The sequence below is a fragment of the Triticum urartu genome, chromosome 6 (genome assembly GCF_003073215.2).
Source record: "Triticum urartu cultivar G1812 chromosome 6, Tu2.1, whole genome shotgun sequence".
Lineage (NCBI taxonomy): Eukaryota > Viridiplantae > Streptophyta > Magnoliopsida > Poales > Poaceae > Triticum > Triticum urartu.
In genome coordinates this window covers 244,786,776-244,798,275 of record NC_053027.1, presented here as the reverse complement: position 1 = coordinate 244,798,275, position 11,500 = coordinate 244,786,776, and the positions used below count along the sequence as shown (strand labels likewise).

Here is an 11,500-nt window from a genome sequence, read left to right as displayed (position 1 = left end):
ATGGGGGCTGAAGGGGCAGGTGGCTCCATCCCGGTAGAGGTGGGCCTGGGTTCCCGACGGCCCCCGACTGTTACTTTGTGGCGGAGCGACAGGGCAGGTTGAGGCCACCTAGGAGAGAGGTGGCCTGGCCCTGGTCGGCGTTCGCGGCTACTTAACACGCTTAACGAGATCTGGGTATTTGATCTGAGTCTGGCCATTTGGTCTATACGCACTAACCATCTACGCGGGAGTAGTTATGGGTATCCCGGCGTCGTGGTATCAGCCGAAGCCTTCGTGACGTCAGCGACTGAGTGGTGCGCGCCGCATTGGACCGTAAGCTCGCGCTTGTATTAAGGGGGCTAGATCTGCTTTCGGCCGCGTTCGCAACGTGTAGGTGTGCTATGGGCGATGGGCCCAGACCCCTGTGCGCTTAGGTTTAGACCGGTGTGCTGACCTCTCTGTTGTGCCTAGGTGGGGCTGCGACGTGTTGATCTTCCACGGCCAGGCATGACCCAGGAAAGTGTGTCCGGCCAAATGGGATCAAGCGTGTTGGGGAATGTGGTGCACCCCTGCAGGGAAGTTTATCTATTCGAATAGCCGTGTCCCTCGGTAAAAGGGGACGACCCGGAGTTGTACCTTGACCTTATGACAACTAGAACCGGATACTTAATAAAACACACCCTTCCAAGTGCCAGATACAACCCGGTGATCGCTCTCTAACAGGGCAACGAGGAGGGGATCGCCGGGTAGGATTATGCTATGCGATGTTACCAGGAGGACTTCAGTCTACTCTCTTCTATATGCTGCAAGACGGAGGCTGCCAGAAGCGTAGTCTTCGACAGGATTAGCTATCCCCCTCTTATTCTGGCATTCTGCAGTTCAGTCCACTGATATGGCCCTTTACACATATCCATGCATATGTAAGTATATCCTTGCTTGCGAGTACTTTGGATGAGTACTACTCACGGTTGCTTTCTCCCTCTTTTCCCCCTATCCCTCCTACCTGGTTGTCGCAACCAGATGTTGGAGCCCAGGATCCAGACGCCACCGTCGACGACGACTCCTACTACACCGGAGGTGCCTACTACTACGTGTTGCCCGCTGACGACGACCAGGAGTAGTTTAGGAGGATCCCAGACAGGAGGCTTGCGCCTCTTCCGATCTGTATCCCAGTTTGTGCTAGCCTTCTTAAGGCAAACTTGTTTAACTTATGTCTGTACGCAGATATTGTTGCTTTCGCTGACTCGTCTATGATCGAGCTCTTGTATTCGAGCCCTCGAGGCCCCTGGCTTGTAATATGATGCTTGTATGACTTATTTTATTTGTAGAGTTGTGTTGTGATATCTTCCCATGAGTCCCTGATCTTGATCGTACACGTTTGCGTGTATGATTAGTGTACGATTAAATCGGGGGCGTCACATACGATACCTACCACTTGCTTATTGAAAGGATAGATATGGTTGACTAGAGGGGGGGTGAATAGGCAACTAACAATTTTTAGCTTTTCTTTAGCAATTTAAACTTTGCATCAAAGTAGGTTGTCTAGATATGCAACTAGGTGAGCAACCTATATGATGCAACAAGGATAGGAACACAAGCAAGCAAGATATATGAAACAAATAAGCTTGCACAAGTAAAGGCACGAGATAACCAAGAGTGGAGACGGTGGAGACGAGGATGTGTTGCTGAAGTTCCTTCCCTTTGAGAGGAAGTACGTCTCCATTGGAGCGGTGTGGAGGCACGATGCTCCCCAAGAAGCCACTATGGCCACCGTAATCTCCTCACGCCCTCACACAATGCGAGATGCCGTGATTCCACTATTGGTGCCCTTGGAGGCGGCGACCGAACCTTTACAAACTAGGTTGGGGCAATCTCCACAACTCAATTGGAGGCTCCCAACGACACCACGAAGCTTCACCACAATGGACTATGGCTTCGCGGTGACCTCAACCGTCTAGGATGCTCAAACACCCAAGAGTAACAAGATCCGCAAGGGATTAGTGGGGGGAATCAAATATCTCTTGGTGGAAGTGTAGATCGGGGCCTTATCAACCACTCCCGAGCAAATCAACAAGTTTGGTCGGCTAGGGAGTGAGATCGGGCGAAAATGGAGCTTGGAGCAATAATGGAGCTTAGAGGTGGAAGAGGTAAGTCAACGGGGAAGAAGGGGACCCCTTATATAGTGTGGGAAAAGGATCCAACCGTTACCCACCAACCAGCCCGCGGCCAGCGGTACTACCGCGCCTGGCCAGCGGTACTACCGCAAGGCCGCACGGTACTACTGCTTGCAACCAAGCGGTACAACCGCACGGCTGTGCGATACTACCGTACCGACCCACGGTACTGCCGCAACCCCAGCAACAGAAAAGATAAACAGATGCGCAGGAGCTGGGGGCGGTACTTCCGCGCGCGCGGTACTACCGCGCCCCCCATGCGGTACTATCGCGAGGCAAAAATCCCAGCCAAGGGGGAAGGGAAACTTCCGTGCCTACTTCCGCAAAGAAACGGAAGTAGCAAAAACCCGACACAGTAGTACTGCCGAGGGGCGGTACTACTGCCTGACTGCATAGCGCGGTACTACCGCTCGGCGAAAGCGGTACTACCGTGGGCACCCGCGGTACTACCGCGCCACCGCACGGTACTACCGCGGATGCCTACGGTACTACCATTGTCCTGGGAGCAGTACTACCGCAACCAACAACAGCAGCCAGACAAGGGAGGCAAGAAGACGGAGGAAGCTCCAAGGAAAAAGGAGGGGACAAGAAGGAGACGTGTACGTGATGATTCCACCCAAACCTTTCCAACGCGGACCCCCTCTTAATAGTATGGCTTTCCTACGACTCAAATCCACCAAAAAGAAACGTAGAAAAGACGCTGTCTTCATCAGTCTTTGAGGGGCACCCAATCGTCTTGTGCCTAGCAATGAAGTGTCTGGAATACTCATGGCACACGATTAGTCCGCAAATGCGTTGTCATCAATCACCAAAACACTTAGGGATAAAAATGCCCTTACACTTATCATGCCTCCCATATTGTTGAGCCAAGCCTCTAACCCACCTTGTCCTAGCAAACCGTTGTTTGGCTATGTTACCGCTTTGCTCAGCCCCTCTTATAGCGTTGTTAGTTGCAGGTGAAGATTGGAGTTGTTCCTCGTTGGAACATGGATATTTTGTTGGGATATCACAATATCTCTTATTTAATTAATGCATCTATATACTTGGTAAAGGGTGGAAGGCTCGGCCTTATGCCTGGTGTTTTGTTCCACCCTTGCCGCCCTAGTTTCCGTCATATCGGTGTTATGTTCCCGGATTTTGCGTTCCCTACACGGTTGGGTTATAATGAGAACCCCTTAACAGTTCGCCTTGAATAAAACTCCTCCAGCAAGGCCCAACCTTGGTTTTACCATTCGCCACCTAGCCTCTTTTTCCCTTGGGTTAGGCCAGCCCAAGGGTCATCTTTATTTTAACCCCCCCCCTGGGCCAGTGCTTGTCTAAGTGTTGGTCCGAAACAGAGCCACTTGCGGCGCCACCTCGAGGAAACTTGAGGGATGGTTTTAGCTGTACGTAGTGTTCATCCGGTGTTGCCCTGAGAACGAGATATGTGCAGCTCCCATCAGGATGTCGGCGCATCGGGCGGTCTTGCTGGACTTGTTTTACCATTGTCAAGGATGTCTTGTAACCGGTATGCCGAGTCTGATCGGGTTGTATTGGGAGAAGGAATATCCTTCGTTGACCGTGAGAGCTTGTGATGGGCTAAGTTGGGACACCCCTGCAGGGATTTGAACTTTCGAAAGCCGTGCTCGCGGTTATGGGCAGATGGGAATTTGTTAATGTCCGGTTGTAGAAAACCTGAAGTTGACCTTAATTAAAATACCTCAACCGCGTGTGTAACCGTGATGGTCCCTTTCCGGCGGAGTCCGGGAAGTGAACACGATGTTGGAGTTATGCTTGACGTAAGTAGTCTTGGATCAATTCTTGATCATAGTTTCTCGACCGTGCTTTGCCTTCTATTCTCGCTCTCATTTGCGTATGTTAGCCACCATATATGCTAGTCGCTTGCTGCAGCTCCACCTCATACCTTTACCTTACCCATAAGCTTAAATAGTCTTGATTGCGAGGGTGTGAGATTGCTGAGTCCCCATGACTCACAGATACTTCCAAAACCAGTTTGCAGGTGCCGATGATATCGTGCAGGTGACGCAACCAAGCTCAAGGAGAAGCTCGATGAAGATCTTGTCCTTTGTGTTGTTTCGTCCTAGTTGATCAGTAGTGGAGCCCAGTTGGGACGATCGGGGATCTGTGTAGCATTTGGGGTAGTCTTCTTTTACTTTTGGTTCCGTAGTCGGACCTTGAGTGTATTTGGATGAATGTAATGCTTTATTCATATAATTGTGTGAAGTGGCGATTGTAAGCCAACTATGTATCTCTTTCCCTTATGTATTACATGGGTTCTGTGAAGATTACCTCACTTGCGACATTGCTTTCAATGCGGTTATGCCTCTAAGTCGTGCTTCGACACGTGGGAGATATAGCTGCATCGAGGGCGTTACAGGTCGCCTGCAGCGGGGGCATGGCTGCGAGGGCCCTGGAATTTGGCAATGAAGCGCTCATGCAGCTCATCCCAGGAATTGATCCCACTTGGAGGTTTAGGAGCCACGAGAGCGTGCCATCCTTGAGAGCCATGGGAAACCAGTTCGCCATGACCTTCTCGTCGCCGTTCACCGCCTCGATGCTCAGCTCGTAGATCTGGAGGAACTCAGCGGGGTCAGAGGTGCCGTCGTAGCGCGGAGGCAGATCTGGCTTGAACTTGCCGGGCCAGACGACGCGGTGCAGCTCCGGAGTGAACGCTCGGCAGCCCGCCGCGGAGGGGGAGCCTGGTCTTGGCGCCTGCATGCCGCCGCCTCGGGTGGCACACGGTCCTGGCGTGGCGGTGTTGGGAGCGCACGCGCCTCTCCTTGAGGCCGCTACACCACCTGGCAGCTTTCTTCGTCGCGCATCAGTGCCCTGCGTTGCGGGCCGCGCTGGGGGGGCCTCACGCCTTGGCTCGGGGACGACATCGCGCCGGAGAGGAGGAGGAGGCGTACCGTGGGCCACGTCGCCCGCCTGAGGCTGTGGGGGAGGCAGTGAACGAGACGGTGCGGGAGCCTCTCCAGCGGCGTTGACGAGCTCGGCGATGTGGTCCAACCAATTCTCGTAGAGATCATCGGCCGGGTGATAACGCAGGAACTCGCGCGCCATGAGCAACCAAGTTTGCGCGTTCGCCGGCCCGCGACGAGCATGAGAGGACGAAGTAGCCGTCGGAGTAAATGACGGAGTGGCGGTGCGACCATCGCGCCACACGGCAGGCGGTAATGACGAGGCTTGCTGCTCGTGGACCACGGGGCCGATGGCGGCATTAGCTGCAGGTGACGGGGAGCGGCGGGGAGCGCCGTCGCCCGCAGGCACTGTTTGAGCAACGCGAGCGGCGAGGGCTGATCAGCGCTCGACACGAACTCGACGAGCGTCGGCCATGAGAACGGCAGAACGACCGACGAAAGAGAGGCTTCGACACGCCCCCTACCTGGCGTGCCAAATGTCGGATTCAGGGCTCCGCTGACCCAAGAAAGGTTCGAATTCTGGGGCGTGTGCGAAGAACTCAACCTCTCCAGCCAGCCAACTCGGCGTTCTCACGGCCTAGCTCAATGAGCAGGAAAGGAAATGGACTCAGCAATTTACCCAGGTTCGGGCGACCTTGCGGTGTAAGACCCTACTCCTGCTTTGGGGTGGATTAGCCTCGCGAGGGGCTGAGGATGAGCTTGTACAGGGGAAGAACAACCTCAGGAGGTCTGTTCTTGTGTTGATGTGAGCTAGAGAAGTCTCTTGATCTGGGGATCCCTTCTACGATGGTGGCTAAGCTATATTTATAGGGCCTTGGTCCTCTTCTTCCAAAACAAAGGCGGCAAGGGATCCCACAGTGGCCAATTTTGAAGGGGGACAAGTAGTACATCCTATCCTGACGAAATGTGGTCTTCGCCTGCAAAGCGCCTGCTCGTGACGCCGTGGTGGGCTTGATGATGACATCCGTCCTGCCATCCTAGCGGTCTTGGTCTCGATGCACTGGAATGGAAACCTTTGGTTGAGTCTTCGGGACCCCGCGCCTGCGCTTACCTCCTTAGCATCAAAGAGGAAACCTGCTACTCAACGTCCGCCGGTGCCCGCCTGGCCTTGGTCGTTAGGGCTTGCGTCACCCAAATCTCATGAGGTGGGTGCTTGCATAGGAATCTCCGCTCCCTCCGAAGGTCTTGGTGTCGTCCGCCTCGCGAGGCCTGGCCCCTCGCGAGGGTCTTGTCTTGCCGAAGTTGAAGGTGGGCCGTACCAGATCGTTGATAGAGCCACGCCATAAGCCGCGGGAAGGTAAGTCTGGATACCCTGGTTTCTAGAACGCCTACAATATAGGCTATGGAATATTCAAGGTCAAGTGACGTTTTTTGCTAATATTATATAGGCGTTGTTTGCAAATGGTGCTTCACACGGCAAATCTAATGTTTTCGACGACAATTCTAGTGATGCAAGGATGGCAAGTTAGTTGATACACATGGCAAAAAAAAAATTTGACACAAACGGCGATTTTCTGTCAAAAACGAAGTTGTCATCCTCGCATTGGGCATTATCAGATTCCAAAATCATTACCATTAGTAGAGTTTGGCTTAATTACATACTACTCCCTTCGTCTCAAAATAAATGTTTTAACTTTGTACTAACTTTAATATAAAATTATACTAGGGTTAAAACACCTATTTTGAGACGGAGGGAGTATATCATTGCATAAGTGTTTTGTGCATCGGGGTTATTCTTTTTCTCTGGCTCTGCCCCTGAGTTAGCAGTCCCACTCGCAGCCTTTAACTCTAGCACCAATACAGACTCAGGATAGCAGCATTAATGATGCAAAAAAAAACAGAGTTATGGAACAAAGGAAGTCGTCCAGTGTCCTTTCCAAGTGAGTAAATGATTAATGCCAATTATTACTATACGATGGGCGCGCAATTTTGATATGGAAGGTTCATGGAAAATATACGATATAGTAACTATTTTCACCATTACTAGCAGGAGCCAAAAGGTTACTCAGATCTACCCTGCCGATATGTTCAAACATGTCAGAGAAGAAGGGGTGGCCTGATGAGCAGAAACAACAGTTTTCAGGGACTCCTGCCATGCTTTGGGTATGGACTATGGGTGTGTTCTTTTGATGTTTTGCATCATCTTGGGAGTTCCCTTGTTCCATCTGTGAGGCTAATAACACTGGCTGAAGCAGAAAAAGAAGCCCCTTGGCTTGTCTTCAATATTGCCTTTAGGCGTGATATCACCTCGAGAAGCCATTAGAGAGCTCGTCCCAGGCGATTCAGGAGGTAAGATTGCATTCTCCGAACTGAATGTGCGAGCAGGGGCCATATGTTCTGGCGGTGAAAGGGTTGAGAGGTAATGGAGAAGCATTTGAACTATCTGGGTGAAGTTTGGTCTGTCGCTTGGGTCTTCTTTCCAGCAGGATGTTAGGATCTCTGATAGCTCCTCCGGCAAATTATCTGCACTTGGTCTGATGTTCTGCAGAAAATGAGGTCTCATAAGGTCAAATTACTAATATATGATACAGGTGTATGCATTATGGAATAATGCATGATAAAACATATTCAAAACAATCAGAACTCCCTGCAACATAAATAGGTTCAAGAAAGTCTATAGACAGCAAATGCGTATGATTATACTCTAAAAATCTAATGTTACCTTGAAAGCGGCAGCATATGCAGCTTGCAGGTTAGACATGCCCTCAAAGGGTAGTCTATTGTGCAGTAGTTCCCATAACACAATTGCAAAGCTGTAAACATCCACTTTGTGGTTGTAATGTTTCTTTTCTCCGTGCCTTAATGTGACTGTGCTGTACAACTGTTGAATTATTTCAGGTTAATCACATAATAAAAAAGAAATGAAAAGGTTCAAGAACTGAAAGATATGAAACTGCAGTAGCACAAACCTCGGGAGCCATCCAACGGTATGTTCCTGTTTCTGCGGTCATCATCTCTGTTAACGTCTCTTCTCTTGCTAAACCAAGGTCGACGAGCTTAACTGTTCTCTGGTCCGCTGTAAGCAGCAGATTCTCTGTACAAAGAGAAGGGCAAAAACTATGGACTCAGAATCAACTTTATTTGCACAAACATTTCCTCAGGCGGATCATTTGAGATTAATGTAGGAAAAGATTAGCTTACAGAAGATAACTACAGACTACAGAATAACATACCAAGGAAATGGTAGATCAACAAAACCAGTGTTAGCCTTAATGAAATATCACATCTCATATGCATTGCTGACTCGGCACTAGACTAGTAGTTATTTCTCATATGCATTGCTGGCTCAGTACTAGACTAGCAGTAATTGTCTAATGAAAACAGGACTATGTCGCACCAAAGTATAACTATCTGTCAACGTCTCTTTGTTCAGCTGACTTAGCTAACTGTGGCCTGGAACATGGTAAAAAGTGCAAAACAGTATGGTACAAGTCATCATTCACTGAACAACTATAATAACTCCTCTTTCTCGACCTTACACATCTCCTTATCTTGCTCCGGCATCTTGTTAGTACAAACTGGAATAATTTCTCCAACTTGGGAGCAGTTCTTTTATCCAAGACTGCCCATTCCACATCATGTTCAATCTGATGCACCAAAAATATGGTGTCCAAAATCTACAAGAAATATATTCATCGGCCAATGGATCTAACAAATTTTGAAGACGTTCACACATAGCAAGATCTAGAGGGAAGCCAGACCTTCAATCCAAGATCCAACAAATCTAGAATATATAATGCCTGTAACATGGCTCTGATCTTGCTATGTCATACTAAACCCCAAATCATATTGAATCTTTGTAAAGATGAGATGCACATAACCCCCAAATGCTGACCTTTAAATTACAAAAGAGATGAAAACTTCAAAATTACCAAAGCAATGGTGACTGTTAGTCATGAAAACAAGCAGGACCCAGTTGCCCAACGAAAACAATAAAGGGCACATGCAATAATTGCATGTGATTAATTACTGCTTGCATAACCAAACTACATGCACACGGCACAGGCTCAAACAGACATCTGTTGCGCTATGCCAATAACTTGGCGTTCTAAACAATGTACATGCAACGAGACAAAAGAGATGGGTGTATGCATCAGGTTGCAGGATGGACGCTCAGTTGAGTCAGTCAAGGCCTGTCTCCCTGTCCTAATTTTGCTTTTGCCGAACCGGAAACACGAATCTGAGTGGTATCCTACACCCATGTCCATGTTTAGCAACCTTCATCTGACTAGAACACCTGAATGCAAGTCGGATCTCGACACCTATGTCACCAACGCTGAGGCATTGTTTACTGGTTATAGTTATAAGTGCAAGCTATTTACTAAGTGTGTGATATCTTAGTTTCTCTGATGATGAAGTAAAAAATATTCGATCAGCCAATGCATGTGCATAGAAACCATAATATTAAGAGGTGGAATCAGAACACATACAGTACTAAAGATTAAACTACAGAAGTCACACACATTTATAACTTAGAAGGTGTGCACTTTGCGCATTGATCCAATAAATTTCACTATTCATAGAATAAGATCAGGCTACCTGGGTAATTATTCTTGCTACTTGTTGCACTGTACATTGAGGCTATAAATGCTTCAACATCTCAATATGTATGGACACTTATGCTTAGTTTGTGACCATAAACTATAGTATTCAGTAGGTATATCACCCAGAAGTGCATACACTACATGCTTCCCCGCGCTTGTGTTCTTCGCACACACAACTAGTGATGTTTGTGTAAAATTTACAGGTGCACTGGTCCCATAGTAAGACTAGCTCGTGACAACAGAAATTGCTAACACAACAGAGCATGGGCTAATGGGAACAAGAAAGTCATGCGCCACTGGTCACTTGTTTAATTAACTGCCTAACATCCCCTTAACTTGGTTCTGAAGGCAGAATTCAGCACAAACTTGAAAGAAATCCAATACATTGCTATGCCAACGGTAAAAGTAACAGTACGACACCTCAAATGTACCCATGCGTGTACACATTGCTTATACAATATGAGACGTAACGTGCAATATTATGAACATTAAAGTGGCGCATGTAGCGTACTGCATAAATCGACTTAACAGGGAAGAGGGGGAAAGACCCCCACCCCCCCCCCCCACCCCCCAAAAAAAAACCTGAACGTGTGCACACACAGAGAGATCCTACAACAGTACCACTCAGGGTATATATGGACAGAAGGAAAGCCACTATCCTCTTTGCAGAGATTCACCTAGTATTCAAATGCAAAATGGAAAATCTTACCAGGTTTAAGATCACGATGAATGATCCCATGTGCATGCAAACATTCCATGGCTCGGGCGATGTCCAATGCAAATCCAACTGCTACACGAGGCTCCAGGTTCCTAGGCCGTAAGCTGACCAAATACTTCCGCAAAGAGCCCCCCACTAATAGCTCAGTCACCACCACCATGACAGGCTCTAGGCAAGCTCCAATAAACTGAACAACAGGCAGATATAGTTTTCAATATCCAAAAGCGCCCAACACTTCCAGCCAATGAAATAATGATAGTAGTCAGCAAAGAAGCGAACCTTGACAAGGTTCTTGTGCTGCACCCTTGATAGCATGGTCACCTCTCTCAAGAACCTACCCTGCCTCTTGATGACCTCTTCAGGGGTGTCCCCTTTGTGCACAATCTTGATAGCAACATTTTGGTTCTTGTACCTACAAACCCCATCATCATGAATCATCAACTGAGAGATAAATTATAAGCAAACAACTCATACAAATCAGCAATTTGTAGATCGTAGTGTAAACAGACGAGCCTTACTTCCCCTCGTAGACCTTTGCATGTCCACCCTCACCGATCCGTGGCCCAACAAAGAGAAGCTTTGGGTCGATGAGCCAGCTGGGATCAATGTGAAGACCTTCACCCGCATAGAACGTGCTCCCCGACTCCATTTCCGCCAGAGTGGATCCACTTTGGGTCCCGTGGGGTCACACGGCCCCACCAAACGCTTAAATAAAAGATTTGATATTTTTAGAAGGTGATCGAAATTGGTAGAGAAGTATATCACAAGCATATTGTACCAGAACCGCGCAGAACATAGATGCATTACGTGTGTACGGCAAATTCTACTTTCAGAAAGTATTCACAAGTTGCTCCAAAGAATGTATACGAATTAAGAAAATAAAAAGGAAATATTTGCAAGTTGGTACATAAGCATGTCATATACACGTATTGAGCACTTCACTGGATATAGGTAGGAACTAGAAGGATCAGGTGTATGCAATACTTTCTTCTTCACGGAAGTATTTGGAAGTTGGTATACGAACATGTTAGAAACATCTCACTGAAAATACGTATGCTCTAGAAGGACCGACTGCATTGGACAATTTGTAAACAAGGTTCTCGTACCACCATTATTTCATTTTTTAAGTTCACAACAAAAAGAACCAACTACGATCCTGTTCAC

General features: G+C 48.2%; 1 protein-coding gene across 1 annotated transcript; it reads right to left on the bottom strand.

Moving 5' to 3' along the window:
• Nucleotides 1-6,942: 6,942 nt before the first annotated feature.
• On the bottom strand, nucleotides 6,943-11,068 carry LOC125512883 (serine/threonine-protein kinase STY13-like). Its single transcript, XM_048677952.1, has 6 exons — nucleotides 10,855-11,068; nucleotides 10,616-10,748; nucleotides 10,328-10,523; nucleotides 7,984-8,108; nucleotides 7,737-7,895; nucleotides 6,943-7,556 (listed from the first exon to the last, which is right to left on the bottom strand). Exons 1-6 carry the CDS (start codon nucleotides 10,983-10,985, stop codon nucleotides 7,248-7,250), a joined length of 1,053 nt encoding a protein of 350 aa, XP_048533909.1. The 5' UTR covers nucleotides 10,986-11,068; the 3' UTR covers nucleotides 6,943-7,247.
• Between the last annotated feature and the right edge of the window lie 432 nt (nucleotides 11,069-11,500).